Source organism: Oreochromis niloticus, linkage group LG7 (assembly GCF_001858045.2).
Source record: "Oreochromis niloticus isolate F11D_XX linkage group LG7, O_niloticus_UMD_NMBU, whole genome shotgun sequence".
Taxonomy (NCBI): domain Eukaryota; kingdom Metazoa; phylum Chordata; class Actinopteri; order Cichliformes; family Cichlidae; genus Oreochromis; species Oreochromis niloticus.
This window is the reverse complement of record NC_031972.2, coordinates 455,577-471,482: the sequence shown is the minus strand read 5'-3', so window position 1 is coordinate 471,482 and position 15,906 is coordinate 455,577. Positions and strand designations below refer to the sequence as shown.

Here is a 15,906-nt window from a genome sequence, read left to right as displayed (position 1 = left end):
GTGCCCGGCTGCTGTAACAGCAGCATAAAAACTTCACTAACGTCAGAAAGCCTGCCAAGAAAACGGTACAGGTCAGGTTTTATGCCATAGTTTGGACTGCATATTTGTCTTATTTTATTTGACCTTTGACTCGACATTATTTATATATTTTTGCATTTCAGAAAATGTTTTTAATATGGTGCATAAATACAGCCAAAGGGTTTAGTAGTTGTTTTGACAGATAAAACATCGTTTTGGATGTTTATTATTGTTTATTAATAAGACAAAAGCATTTCTCTTCCAGTTAGTGATGGGATAATCGATGGTTGACTGTTTGTCAAACTGAGACTCTGTTTCTGTTTTATAGTAATATGTGACATTTGCAAAATAATCACTTGGTAAAGGTTTGAACTGAGTCATGGATGGAGGAGCGCAGCTCTGATGGCTCAGCTTTTGGAGTTTGGCACTGGCCTCGGTCGTGGTGTGTTCAGCTCGGTGTTGCTGGTGTGTTTTCTCAGAGCAGTTGAATCATTACCAGCAGGATTATGTCCACAGCTCCTCCTGTCTGGCCATCTGCCTCCTCGTCTCCTCGGTTAGTGTGCTTCGTAGCACTGCTGCCAGACGGGTTAAAGGTTAACCAGTGTGTAAAGTAGGGTCACAGAAATATGAATCCCAGGAGTTTCTCTAAATGCCGCGGTTTGGTTTTGAACTAAGCGTGAGCTCCGTTCTGTACTGCCATCCACACAAACCTCAGACACATCCATCACTCTGGTTTTTGTTGGTTTCTTATCCTCGTGGGCGATTTTTGAATCAGATCTTTGTGAATTTGTGGAAATCCCAGTCAGACCTTAATCTGGTTAGCTGCTGCTTGGGTCAAAGCCTTGCAGCGACGTGTTTGTTTTGGCGTTATCCTGCGGACACACAGACGCTCGGTGGTGGGTGGAAAAGCTGCTTTGAAGGGTGGATGTTTCTCTGTGTGTGTGCTCTTGCAGGTGGGGGCAGGTGTGGCGATAATAAGACGAGAGTTATATTTCCTGAATGCAGGTAGCAGTCACTGTGCCTGATACAATTTTTGTTCAGTTTTTTGTACTAGAAATACTTCAGTAAAAAGTAAATAAAATGACAGCATGTAGTTGATGGAGATGCTGGTAAAATCCTGCGTGTGATCTCTGCCACTGTGTTGGGAAAAGGAAGGTTTTATCACAGTTTTTATCAGGAGATACTGTGATATTCATCGTATGTGGTGGTATTATTATTATTATTATTATTATTATTATTAGAATAACATTTTAATGCCTTCATGGAAAATGTAATCATATACACCCACAGAACCAAAACAAAACTAATCTACTGTTGGGCCTTTTTACGAATAATTATTAAGAATAATGAAACACGCGTCACAGAGTCGGGACTGAATCCTTTTTCTATAATGAGAACACCGTTCTCATACAGCTCTGAAACAAACTGCATTTGGACAATTTAGTGTGCAGGTAGAGCTGGGCGATAGAACGATAACGATATGTATTGCGAAATAACTTTTTCTCGATAGAAAAATTAAAATATTGAGATAGGCCTCATCTCTCGTGTCCTCTTAAAAAAAAGAAAAGAACAGCCAATCCAAATTAAGTAGCGCAGAGCCGAACCAATCACAGCCGCAGCGTCACGTCACGTGACTTGTTACGTACAGCACAAGCACCAAGCCGCACATGTGTATTTGTTTTTGCAGCCGTGCAGCCCGGGTAATGAAGGAAATGAGTTTGCCGACTAGAGAAAAATCAACCGAGAGCGTGAGCGAAGGTTACCGAAGAAAAAACCGATGATGGTTCCAATGCCGGAGAGCTTGTCGAACGGAAGGGCCACAGAAGTTCCGTAGTGTGAAGGTATTTCGGCTATTTAAGTCTGACAAAAAACAGAGTAGCGCGCACTGTAAATTGTGCCGAAAGCAAGTCTGGAAATACAATAAAGCGGTGCATGCTCAATCTCTGACTGAAAGCGCTAATTCGTCATTCGGCTTTTGTCAGACTAAAGTAACTGTTAAAACTGTTTGAAAAGCTAAGCTATACAACAAGGAGAGATTGAGAATTTCCTTTTAGTTCTCAGTTTATTTGATATTGACAAAAGTTAGTCAATTTTGTCTGTTCTTCTGTAAAACAAACTAAGATTTATTTTTAGAATTAATATTTTGTTTCTAAGTGGAATTGACAATTTAGTCTGTTTTGTTTTTTCTGTTTTGAAACTTAAACGCTTTAGCGGCTGCCTTTTGTGTAGTTTGCAATATTTGCCTTTATTTATCTGAAACTGAAGTCTCATGTTCCTTAAGTACATCTGCCCTGTTGAACTTATTATGGGAAATAAATATTTAAATCAAAACAAGCTGCAGATTATTTCACATTTTACTTGTGAGCAACGGCACATTTAAATCTTACAAATGTAGTTATTTGGCTTATATCGTGATATATATCGTTATCGCCTGAAATGAAAAAAACATATCGTGATATGAAAAAATCTTATATCGCCCAGCTCTATGTGCAGGTAAAAACACCTGTGAGCAACAGGTGAGACATGGGGTTAAACTCAGAGCATCCTCAGGTGAAGCTCACCTGAGAGAAGCAAGGTGGAGCTCGTCTCGTTCCTCTTTGATTTTGTCCTCCGATGGGTGTAGATTAGGGCTGCCACGATTAGTCAACTAGTCACGTCAACTATTAAAATCGTCGATGATTTTAATAGTCGGTGTATCGTTTGAAGCTTTGTAAGATCCTGAAAGACGCAGGAATAAGTAGTAGGAGTTAAGAGTGTAATAACGGACTGAAACAGAAGATGGCAGCACTGCATGTTCAGGGATGCCAGCTGCCGTTAAACCCCGAAGAAGAAGAAGCAGTGTCCGGTTTCATAGCTTGTCCAAATTTAGCGGCCCCATCCTTCGGAGGCCGCATTTGTAGGCCAATTACAGTGACGTGGTGAAGGCTGTCCAAATTCGAAGACTCCGACAAATGCGTCCTTCATTTCCCCAGATTTGAAGGATGAGTCGGGTGTGTCCTTCGTGGCCCAACCTATCCCAGAATTCATAGCACGGCCCACCCAATTCCAGTTTCCAGCAATGGCGGCAGCTACTTAGTTTTAATATTACTCTTATTATTCTTTCTGGGTCACAAAATAAACTTTTAACATATTTTCAGGCGACAATGTAGCTGTGTAAACTTCAGATATCTGCTCGGTTTATCAAGACACCACATGTTTGTAAAAGTGCTCCGTTTTCGGAGACGTCTGTTACCCACCAGCTCGATAGCTAGAGGGCTCACTGGAGCCGGCGAGAACAGTGAACTCCCGGGGCACATCATTTTCAAACCCCCCGCGGTCTTTCGCTACTTAAGTTAAACATAATATGATATATAAGTCACTCAGATAATTAAAAAATGTTACTGTTTGGCTTTTTTCAGGGTTTTATTTGTCATCTTATGTGCAGCACTTTGTGATTCTGTCTAGAAAGGTGCTAGATAAATAAAATTTTATTTATTTGTTCCTCAGTAACTCGGTTTGGCTGAGATTAAAGTTAGTTTTTACACAGCTGAATAAATGTCAGAGAACTGATTAAACAGAAGTGTGAGATGGTCGAGAATTTACTCCGGTGTCCTGTTATATTTTACATAGAAAGAACAGACGGCCGAGTTTATTAAACTCCACCGAGACAATCTGCAAATGTCATTAAAATTTAATAAACTATCATCTTGTCATTATTTTTTAGTTGGCACATACCTTAAACACTTAAAGCTGTAAGCTAATGATAGTTATATAAGAGCAGATGCATGCTGGTGCAATCAGCTGTATGTTTTACGTCCAATGGATGCCTGATCTGATTAGTCGACTAATCGCAAAAATAATCGGTGACTAGTCGACTATCAAAATAATCGTTTGTGGCAGCCCTAGTGTAGATGAAGTAACTTTTTACTCTTTGATTTTTCATGATGCGGCACGATTTAAGCAGAAGTTGCTTAAACACTCAGGAGTTCACCTCTTTGCATCTGTGTGAAGGCTGGAGGCTGGTGGTGAGGAGGGGCTTTAATAATTGGACGCTTCATCTCATGAATCATCTGCACGTTTTGAATGTTATCTTCAGACGTGGTTTTCTTTAAATTATTAATTTAAATTATCTGTGTATGTTTGGAACACACTGATTTAAAAACAGAAGAGTTTCCATTAACAGTTTTTTACCTGCAGTTGTACAGCTGTTCATTTTTACTCAATAACTGTATAATAAGATTAACCTTTGTAAAGACTGCTCGCCCTGCAGCATCCTGTAGGATCTCTGCAGAATCTGTTTAACGATCTTTAACCGTTTGAGGCTCCACGCAGGGCGACGGTGCGCAGGCTGCAGTGCAAAAACAAGTCGGACCCACAGCCGTGAAGCTGTTTGTACAGTTTGTTTCTTGAACAATGGTGTAATTGGGCAGGATGAGCATTAATAAACAGGCTTCAGGAGTACCAAGGAAACGGCCTGCTCTGCTGGACTTATTTTCCTGGGTCGTCTGCAGTGTGCCGCCCTCCTTACTCCTGCGGGAAAGACTTGGTTCTGAGGTTCTTGATTAAATCAGCTGTGGCAGTGGTACGGCATCGTGGGCGTTCACGTCACAGATATTTCAGTGACTAATAAAGCAAGGGCGCTTCACCCCACCTCACCTCCACATATGGACTGATCAGACATAAGCCTTAATTAGCCTCAGGGTGGAGTTGGTGGGGCTTTAGGATGTTAACATTGCACCGCCTCCTCCCCACATCTGCTCCCACTGCTTTGTATTGTCAGAAGGTCAGGGGTCAACGAGCTCCTGTCCTGTGATCAGTGGCCTGAACGAGGCTTTAGAGCAGGAGGTGTGCATGTTCTCCCTCAGTGCGCCGTTATCCTGACGAGTAATCGTCTTCGTGAAGTAACAGAACTGACAGCAAACAGGAAGTCGCAGCCTGCAGTGGTGCTGTTATGCTCTGTGGATCAAAGATGAACCTGAGACTCAGATCCTGAATAAAACAGTTAGTTTTATTTCATGTTTTCAGCTACATCTCTTCTATGGATATTCTAAAAATGATCAGACCATTAAGCTTAATTCTTGCATCCATTTTTTGCCTCATTGTGAATCAGGTGCACCTCCTTATTGTGCACAGCGGATCTTGCTAAGACGGGGCGTTGTCCTCGCTGTCACTCAGGACCTTTGTTTCACAACCTCATGATTCCCACCAACCAGCAAGCATGCAGACGGGTTCAGGCTTTTTGTGCTGGTGTAAATCGCAGTGAAACCGCAGACACCCTCGTTGGCAGCTGAAAAAATCCAGACTTGACATCTGACGGTTTGGTTTACGACTAAATTTACTCCTAACACGTGCCTTGGTTCCCCAGCCTGAACAGTAAAACTGGGATGAGCAACTCAAAATGTAAAGTTGTTCTCTTCCTGGCCTTCGATCATAGTGTTGCCATCAAGTTAAAAATAATTTCTAAACTCTGTGGCTTATCTCGGGAGGCGGGGCTAAGCTAATCTAACCTGCACTTTTCTGGTTTGTCTCACCTGTCCTTCCTGCAGGAGGCGATGCAGGGAGCCAGGTGGAGGCGTGGGGTCCGGCCCTGAGGAGGCGTCCTGCGGCTGGGAGGAGCGCGGCCCTCCTGCAGCCCTCCTGTGGCGCTCCGGGACGCTCCTACTAAGATGTCCCTCAGCAGCGGCACTGCAGGCGGGAAAGGTGTGGACTCCAACGCGGTGGACACGTACGACAGCGGTGATGAGTGGGATATCGGTGTTGGCAATCTGATCATTGACCTGGACGCCGACTTAGAGAAGGACAAGCTAGAGATGTCGAGCAGCAAGGAGGGAGGAGGCATGGCAGCCCCTCCCAGCGCCGTGGCGGCTTTACCTGACAATATAAAGTTTGTTAGTCCTGCGTCCGCCACGGGGGGCAAAGAGAGCAAATCCAAATCCAAGCGCAGTAAAAACTCTAAGGAGAGCGTGAAGACACCGCTCTCAGACGGATCTAAAAAGGAGGTTCAGGGCCGGGTCCCCGGGGACCTGCCGCCCCAGAACGCCAACTCTGCCCCGAGCAAGGGGACGGACAAGTCGAGTAAGCCCTCCCGCATCCTCCCCGTGGTGAAAAAGGACAAGGACGGGATGTCTGGGAAAAGCAAGAAGGAGAAAATGGAGGTGGGAGCGGTGAACGCCGAGAAAGAGCCCTCGGTGCTGCCGTTAGGAGCGCCTCGAGGCGGACCCTTTGAGGGCCAACAGGCCCCCGAGCTCGCTTCAGCTGAGCAGCTCGGGAACACGGCGCTGGACTCAGCCGGGATCAGCCAGGCAGAGCAGGAAGAGGGGGACGGGGGCGACTGTCGAAATCTGAAGAAAGCGATCGGTGGAGAAAAGGTAAGAGGACGAGGAATAAAGCTGATGCCTGAACAAATTAAAATAAAACCTTTATTCGTGTTTCTGATCGGGTCTCCTTGTTGTTGATGGAGCATGCTGTGAGTGGAAGCTGCACACTGAACATGATGTATGTGAGCGTCGTGTTCGGTGTGCTCCTCGTGGTCAAAAGATCTAAATGTGCCTACTTTTAGCTCCGAACAAAGAACCAAAGCAAACCAAGCGCTCGTCACCGCTGACCCAGTCTGCCGTGGACAAGCGGGTTTAGACGTCCCAGCTAAAAATGCCTCCGTGTGAACCTGAGCTAAGTTAAACTTGGTCTAATCTAACCCAGTTTCTGTTTTTAGATAATCCCACTGTTAAAGCTTCTGCACTAAGACCCATGTCGTCATTAACAAAGGAGTCTTTGGACCTCTCTGTTCTACCGCTGATCATTTCACTGCATTTTCAGGTGTGTTTTTCTGGGCTGATTTCAGGTAAACACACTTCTCCTTCACAGCTAACTGGACTGTTCATCAGAGGTTAAACCGACTCTCATTTAAGAATAACTTCAGAAAGGGCTGCTTTGGGGCTTGTGTGGTTCCTTAAAAAGTCTTAAATTCATCCATTTATTGGAGTTAGTGTGGGGAGTAAACTGAGCCTGCTAATTCAAGATTAAACTGAGATTAAAGGTTAAAGTTGCAGTGGATTAAAGTCCTGAGTGAGCTGTTAATTCAAGATTAGATTGATCGTGTCGTACGGTCAGGATAGCGTTTAAAAGATGGACGCCTTTGAGTGCAAAGGTTTTTACTCGGAGTCGAGAGAAATTCGATTTTGATGTTTCCTGTTTGTATTTTTGTTGTCTGGATGCTGGATTCAGTCTACAAAGCACTGGCACCAAATTCCACCTGAGAGGAGATGCTGTGGGGGACTCACAGGCCTCACAGACACGATGACTAGAGCAGGACGATATGACCAAAAATATTTATCACGATATACATTTGAAAATTTGCGATAACGATATAACTGACGATATAACTGACACTAGACAAAATACTTTACAACTCCACAACTTTATTAGTGCAAAAAAAACCTCCATTAATGTATTTTCACTTAAACAAGCAGCTGTTTTTTATGTGCATTAAAGTTATATAAATATTTAACAGTGCAAATGCAAATTCCTCGCTGACAGTTTAACCAAAAGGCATTTCCAGTGGAAACTGGCCGACATATCCTCAGCATAACCATGTATAATATCCACAAAACTTAAAAAGAGCTTATACACACACAATACGATAGCCTTAATGCTCCGACAATCCATCAAGCGGTGCGGCTTCGTAGTTTAGTCGTACTGAAACATTTGACAGATTTTCGAGCGCCGTGTACATAAAATCGTTTCGAGGTCAGTAAACACAACCAGAATTCATACATAAGGCACACGGGATTATAAGGGACACTGACGATTTTCAGAAAAATCAAAGGATTGATTTTAAGTGTGCCGTATTTTCCAAACAACACGGTAATAACGACGGCCCGCTAGCATGCTCTACTAAAAATAGTGCTTTGTTGTGTATCTGACGGACGAAAGCCAAACCAGTTCCACATCACTGAAGTTGCAGCATTTTTACAAACCAGTTCTGCTTCATCCGTTTCATTTAACGATCCGCTTTGGCCCTTCTCATTCTGCCTCCGTCTGAGATCCAGAGAGAGGCCGATCTGCCTGTGGCCTTGAAAGGAATGTGGCTTGTAATAAATTCTGCTCCGGCTGAATGAGGAGGAGCAAGGATGGTCTGTGGCCAATAGTGGAGGTGTAACCCCGCCCCCTGTCATTCTGTCTTTGTGAGAGCTAGTCTGAGGTTTTCCTGCTCCTCAGGGGTTTTCCCTGCATCCAGGCAGCATCTCTCATTCTTAAAGACGAGGACGGTGTGGAACGCCCTCATCGTCGGCTCTCAGCACTGTCAAATTTTACTGAAAATCAAAGTGTATGTTCCAGGTGGGTCAAGGTGGGACTTTGCACCTTTAAAACCATAATTAAAAATGGCTTCCTCTCAGCTGGGGATGGCTCTGTGTTTTGGCAGTAGGCCACACCCCTAAGCAGAGAGACAAAGGGCGTTTATCAATATGCGTACTTGTGCGTACTTGCGTTCTCGTGTACTCGTGATACGTCATCAGTCGGAGACCAAGTACTGTTCCAATTCGAAGTACGCATCACGCCGAGAACGCGAAAAAGTCCCGGATGTGTTCTCGCTCCACCCATTTTATCGAGCATGCATCGGTGTAGACTTGGGACAGCTATATATCCCAGAATGCACTTCGTCCAAAACTCAACAGCGGACTCCCGGCACATCGTCCCCCACCCCTCCCCTCCCCGCCCGCTCGCGGACTTCTCACTACTCAGGTTAAAGAAACCCCAGCAGCTGTCTATAGTATTGAGTGTCCACTAGAATAGAAATAAAAGCGTTCTAACATCTCACCTGCTTGTTTTTATTAAGGTATGTACACGTATGTACATGTACACTATTTTTATTAATAGAGGTTTCACTACTGAGGTTAAAAATGATATATAAGTCACTTAGATCACTTCTAAATGTTAATGTTTGGTTTATTTCAGTGTTTTATTTGTTCCTGAGTAAACCGGTTTGGCTGTGATTAAAGTTAAGCTTCATAACATGTTACTCACAGTTAAATTAGGAGGGGACGGCAGTAAAAACTCCGGACCTGTGACATCATCACATACGCTGGTACAAATCACGAGTCCGTGCTCGCGTACTTGAGAATTGAGAGACGGCCCACGAGTCCGTGCTCGCGTTCTCGGCGGGTACGTACTCCCGTGCGTTCTCGGCGGGTACGTACTCACCGAGCACGCGAGTACGTACTCGCGTTCTCGGCGGGTACGTACTCGCGTACTTGGGCATTGATAAACGGCCAAAGTAAGGCGTGAAGTTTAAATAGACATTTAACCTGCTGTCAGACAGGAAGTGGAGATGTTCTGCACCAGACTTCATTCACAAAAGCTGCAATTTTACCTCAGAGAGAGACGGTAGATGTTTGAGTGCTGCCTTGATGGGCAGCCAAGGATTGAAAAAGGTCAAAGGTGCTGTTCCCGTCACGGGGAATAAATGATCTTTATTTCTTTAACGTGATAAGTGGTTCTCTTTGTTTTAAACATTACGTTGGATCTGCTTCCAGCTCTCCCGTGTTTGATTTCTGTCTCGTCTTCTCTCTCCTCCATCCAGATGGAGTCTCCGGTCTCCACCCCAGCTCCTCCCCCTCTCCACCTCCTCGGCTCCGTCCCCAGCAGCGGCGACGTCTCGTCTCCGTGCGAGCAGATCATGGTCCGCACGCGCTCGATCGCCGTGAACACCGTCGACGCGGCGCTGGCGACCGAGCCGGAGTGCCTGGGACCCTGTGAGCCTGGAACCAGCGTGAACCTGGAGGGCATCGTGTGGCAGGAGACGGAGGACGGTGAGAAAAGCGTTACCACAGTAGATGGCTGCGTAGTTTTATTTTACGTGTGTTTATTTGAAGAACAAAATGAACGCTCATCACAGGCCCGAGATCGTCTCAATAATCCGTCTGAGGGACGCTTCAGTTTAGTCAGACACATCAGAGGCACTCGCACTACCCCGACCTGAACATCGTTTCCCATTCTGCTGAAGAAGGGCCGTGCACACAAGACTGGCAGGAACTTCCCAGAACATCAAGCCTTCAGTTGGAACAATGAACCAAACAAGAAGCGAGAAACTCTCGGTTTCTGCAGCAAACCTTTACGAGCAGCGACGGCGAGCGAACACCGCGCTGTGTCTTCCTGTCAATCCAAATGATTCCAAAAAGGAAGCTTTTCTGCACCTTCACTCCACAAAACTCCCGTTAGATTAGAGAAAAGGTGCTTCATTAATGCTCTAATGTTTCACTGACCTCTCACTGCTGCTGAGCCTCATGCAGCTGCAGTGGTACCAATAACTCAGCCACAAAAATGAAATGATTGGTCCATCAGTACTGTTTGCATTTTCTTTGCTTTTGGCTGTTGCAGAGAAAAAAACACCTTCTGACATACTTTAACAAACACATGCATCAGTTTTATGAGCTGGGTTGAACGTTCATGACTCCACCCCTCTGAGCAGATGATTGGAGATGAATCTCAGCAGGTGTGATGTACGTGCAGAGCTGCTGATGCTGAGCCAGTGTGGAGCTCTGTGAAAAGATCAGTTTATCGTCTGGATTACGGCGCTGCTGAACAGTTGTACATCTCAGTTTTTATTCGGTGAGGTCCTGTCAGCACGTCTGCACGTCCTGCGGACGCCGAGTGCAGGGCGGCGTGCAGCTGGAGGAAAACCTGTGTAGAGGTGATAGACTCGGGCAGGAAGCTGTTCATCAGCAGCGCTCTCAGATGCGCTCCTGTTAGTGGAAAGTTCTGCTGAAGTACTCGATCTCGCTCTTTAATTAGCTCCACTGTCAGCCAATCACTGATGTGGTTCGACCTCAGAAACCCGCCGAGCGTGACGCTGGTATGAAAGCGTTCGACATCTGCGTCCCAGTCACATCTACACGTCTGCTTCCTGCTGCGCTCACAGCTTCGGTGCTTTGATACGTTGTAACGTGCGGCGGAGATGAAGTCAGCCGTGCAGGTGAATAGCGAATGAGCAACAGCTTCTGACTTTCCAAAAGTACTCATTTACTTACAATATCAAAAATAAAAGTGCCACCTCTACCACACATTACTAAAGAGCACACTAGTCTGCGTACACACGGGAGCATCCATTACAGGGAGAGTACGAAGAAGAACAAAAAAGGGGTGACACACCAGTCATGAGACAGAAGGCGCCGCCATGTGGTGATACACTGCATTACAACAGCAACTGTTACAACAGTCATGTCAGCACATCGAAGAAAGGAACTGTAAGTGTGGGGAATTACTCTGAGGGCTCATTTGTTAAAGTGGAGACCCCAGAGGGGGAGGAGCTTAACTCCTATCAACATAAAATGATGTTTGTACTTCAATGTGAAGTCTTTTGTTTTGTTGTTTTGTTTTGTTTTTAAATAACTGCACGTCGGCCTGCAGTTCTGAGGACGGACTCGATGGCTCTGAGCGAGAGCGAGGAGGACGCCAGTCATGGCCAAATATTGGGTTTCACATCATTTCACTGATTTCTGCAGATTTGTCTCATTTAAATCCCAACACGTTTTAGGCAGGTTAATAACATTCAGCCCAACAGTGCACAGGTGTCACACCTGGCCAACATCTGGAACATCTGCAGACAGGCCTTTAGTGCTAGCTAAAAACGTAATCTGCATCAGCTGACAAGGATCTGGCTCATAAAAGCACCTGAGGATGTTACACATCCACCAGCATTCATCCGCAGAGAGGCCTCCAGAGTAAGTCCACAGCCCCAGCTTCTAATGAGCAAATCAGCTGCTTGGATGGTAAAACAGAAAGTCCAGAGCAGCCGAGAGCGACAGGCGTCGAGTGAAAAAGTGAAAGCGATGTGCAGGAATCCCCCCTGTAAGTTTGAAGAGGGAATTCCCACCAACTGAAAGCTGAATTTCAGTGCCAGCTGTGCAGATTGTGCAGCTTTTTTTCTGGTGGTAGTAGTACTGAGTGGTTCTCTGTGTCGTTTGGTTTATAGTGTAAGTTTGACACCTCTGTAAGAAATTCAAAACTCAAGTTGAGTTTAACTGAGCCGCTGGGCCACAGGTCCCAACACAGTGCTGAAAGAACCTCCGTACCGAGTAGCTCGTGTTCATGGTTTGCCTGTGTGTGTTTTTCTGCAGGTATGCTGGTTGTGAACGTCACCTGGAGGAACAAGACGTACGTTGGAACCCTGTTGGACTGCACGCGGCACGACTGGGCGCCGCCGAGGTACAGAAACAACTCGGGCTCACGCCGTTCGGCCAAGATCTCGATTATAAAACAAGCTCGTTCTTGCTGTGCTCAGTCACCACCATGTAAACACCAATGTAGAAACGTGTCAGGGAAAAATATACATATGAACCTTTAGTGAGACACGATCGTACTTTACGTGGTCGATACCTGCAGACGTAAACACAGTGAAAGGCTGTAGGTTTCATGCAGGTAAACAAAAACAACTTACATGGAGACCTTCCTGTCTTTTGAATATTTATTATTGCTCATTAATAAGACAAACGTAAGTCTTATCCAATTACTCGATGGAGTAATCAATACTCGATTACTGATAATGGACAGCTGCGGCTCTGTGTGCTGTACGATGCTTTGTTTGAGTCAGCTGTGTGACACCTTTGTAAGGCTGCGTAAACCGCGGTTACCTTTGGTGCAGGTGAGGTCAGGTGTGTCTTTCTGCTCGCTGATGTCCATCTCTGTGTTCTTAGGTTCTGCGAGTCTCCCACCAGCGACGTGGAGATGCGCAGCGGCCGCGGTCGAGGTAAGAGGATGCGTCCCAGCAGCAACACGCCGTTGAATGACAACAGCAACTCGTCAGACAATAAAGGCAGCGGCAGCAGCAAGACGCGCGGCGCTGCGGCCAACAGCAAAGGCCGGCGTGGGAGTCAGACGGCTGGCTGCACCGAAGACGCCAAAGCCAGCCCGTCCTCCGCTAAGAGGAAGACAAAGCCCGCCTCAGATATGGACCCCACCTCCAGCTCAGAGGACACCAAAGCGTCAAAGCGCATGAGAACGAACTCGACCGGCGCCGGGACGCCTCTGCCTGGAAGCAAAGCCGATTCCCTGCCGCTGCCACAGCTGGACCGGACCTGCCCCTCCCCCGTCCTCATCGACTGCCCCCACCCCAACTGCAACAAGAAGTACAAGCATATCAACGGACTGAAGTACCACCAGGCCCGCGCCCACAACGACCATGGCATCCGCCTGGACCAGGACGGCGACAGCGAGTACGGGGACGACCCCGCCTTCCATCCCGACCCCGCTCCTGCAACGGCGCCGCGATCTCGCCTGCTCGCTCTACTACACCGAAGGGTCGAGGCTTCGATGCCCCCTCCCCCTCACCAGGCAAGCTGACATCAAAGGTTAAAAAGAAGACGAGCGAGGCTGAGCCTGAGGTGACGGACGGCGGCGAGGAGGGGGCGTGTTTGACTGACGAGGCCAGTAATGACGGCATGGACGACAGGAAGGTCAAGAAAATGATGGCCGGGGGGAAAGCTGAGAAACCGGGACAGAAAGCCTTGAAGCTGACCCGCCCCGTGGGCGTGCCCGGAGTTCCCTCGTCGTACTCCCTGCAGGCATCCTCCCCCGCTCTGGGCTCAGTGGTACAGTCCGTACCCAAAAGTCCCCAGCTGAAAAACGTCCAGCCTAAACCCCCGCCACTCACTGACCCCGCCTCCAGCCCCGCCCATTCCAAGGACAAGAAAAAGAAAGACAAAAAGAAGAGGGACAGCGGAAAGGAAGAAGACAGCCCGAAGGCCATGGGTAAGGCGGGGAGGCCGGAGGAGGGGAAGAGCCCGTACTCTGAGGCGTCAGACGCTTTGCTCAACGGCTCCTCAGAAGCTCAGCAGAGCCGGCTCGCCAGCATCAAAGCCGAAGCCGACAAGGTGTACAGCTTCTCCGACAACGCACCCAGCCCGTCCATCGGCGTGGCCAGCAGGATGGAGGCCGGCCTGGCGCCCACGCTTCACATGACCCAGAACGGAGCCGACAACACGTCGGTCAAGACCGGTAGCCCCGCCTACTCTGACATCTCTGATGCTGGGGAGGACGGCGAGGGTAAGGCAGAGGGGGTAAAGGTCAAGCCAGAGCCTGACCAGGGACCTCGTGAGGGTGCCAAGAAGGCGTTGTTTCCCCCTCAGGCGTCCAATAAAGATTCGCCGTACTACCCCAGCTATGACGCCTACTACTCCCCCACCTACGCCAACCCCAGCCCGGGACCAGCGCCTGCAGCACCACCTCATGGCGAGATAGCACAAGTGAAAGTGAAGAAAGAGGAGGAGCTGGAGGTGGGAGAGGAGAGAAAGCTGAAGGAGGAGCCTCAGGAGGAGAGAAAGGTGGAGCCAGGGCCTCCGCAGCCATCAGTCATCCAGCAGCGCTCCAACATGTACACCCAGCCGCTCTATTACAACCAGTACTACGTCCCTCCCTACTCCTACTCCCACGAGCAGGCCTACCACGCCCACCTCTTGGCCTCTAACCCCGCCTACCGTCAACAGTACGAGGAGCAGCGACAGCGCCACGCTGACAAGAAGGCGGAGAGCAAAGAGCGCGAGGCTTCTGTGAAAGAAGAGTGGAAGCAGAAGGCATCGGTACCGCCCACTCTGTCAAGGGCGCCCAGCCTCACGGATCTGGGCGCCAGGGGAGGCGTGAACCCAGCGAAGTCCAAAGAGCCCGCCATGGCTTCGGAACAGGCCAAGTCGGTCATCATGGTGAAGGGAGAGGACTCCAAGGCGCCCGCCACCCAGTCCGAGGGTTTGAAGATCAAGCTGAGTGAAGGAGGGCATCACGGGAAAGAAGAGCCAAAGTCAGGGGTGGAGTCGGGCCGAGCGGCGAGCATCGAAGCCGCCATGTGGTACAGACCGGTAAAGGTGCCCAGTCTTCCTTCCTGTCACGGCTCTTTCCGCCTCGCTTGTGTTTTAAGATTGATTGAGGTTAGTTTGATGCTGACGTAGGTTTCTCCCTCTCTGCAGGAGCCCGACTCGCGTCTGTGGTCCTACGTCTACCCCAGCAAATACTCGGAGGCTCCGAAACCGCAGGAGGACGACAGGTGGAAGGAGGAGCGGGACAGGAAGGTGAAGGAAGAGAGGCCGCAGCCCAAGGAGAGTGTGCAGAAAGACGAGGCAGCGAAGGAAGTGGCGGAGGGCAGGACACAGCTGCCCCCCGAGGAGCTCCGCGGGGCGGGAAGGAGGCGCGCCCGCCTCACATGCAATTCCCCTCGCCGCTGGCCCAGCATCAGGGCTACGTGCCCTACATGCACGGACCGTACGCCTACAGCCAGGGCTACGAGCCGAGCCACCCCGGGTACAGAGGCATGCCCTCGGTCATGATGCAGAATTACACAGGTGAGAAACTCACACACGACATAAAGCAGGCGCAGCACCAAAGAGAGCGCGAGGGCGGCGAGGGCTGGAGAGTGAAAACCAGCGAGGAGGACGAGTGTTTTGGTTTGACCAAAATGTAAAAAGCCACGTTTCTTTGTGGTTTCCGAGGGACGAGCGAGTGCTCATTTTCATTCACATTATTAATATAAAATTAGACGAATGTGACGCACGGCCCCCGAAAGAAGCGTGAAGCTTTAAAAACGCTGTAGAGGAGTCGATGCTGAGAGCTCAACCGAACTCTTGACAGGTTTAAAGATCTTTAAGCTGTCTCACCACTGCATGTGTAATCCTGGCTACGGTGGCCACTGTGGGACAAACATGCTGGTCAACAAAGACGCATCAAAGTCACTGTTTCTCTGTTTGTGTTTTACACAAATATTCTATTATATTTGAGTAATATCAGCACTTATTAAACGTGAATTAAATATTTTAAATATTTTTTATTCCAAATCACCTCAAAAACTGCCCACAGTAGCGGGTGGAGGCTCAGTCAGCAGTTACTTCAGCTGGTGTTCACCTTTATTTACTGTGGAAGAGAATGTAA

The 15,906-nt window shown here is 48.0% G+C and overlaps 1 protein-coding gene across 1 annotated transcript in view; it reads left to right on the top strand.

Moving 5' to 3' along the window:
- Positions 1-15,906, top strand: part of LOC100701249 (zinc finger protein 609) — a 37,921-nt gene that overhangs the window by 19,451 nt on the left and 2,564 nt on the right. The window contains 7 exon segments of the mRNA XM_025908758.1: positions 5,544-6,365; positions 9,578-9,806; positions 12,114-12,201; positions 12,690-13,237; positions 13,240-14,849; positions 14,952-15,153; positions 15,156-15,323. Of these exon segments, the coding sequence (XP_025764543.1) occupies positions 5,664-6,365; positions 9,578-9,806; positions 12,114-12,201; positions 12,690-13,237; positions 13,240-14,849; positions 14,952-15,153; positions 15,156-15,323 (3,547 nt within the window). The 5' untranslated portion in view covers positions 5,544-5,663.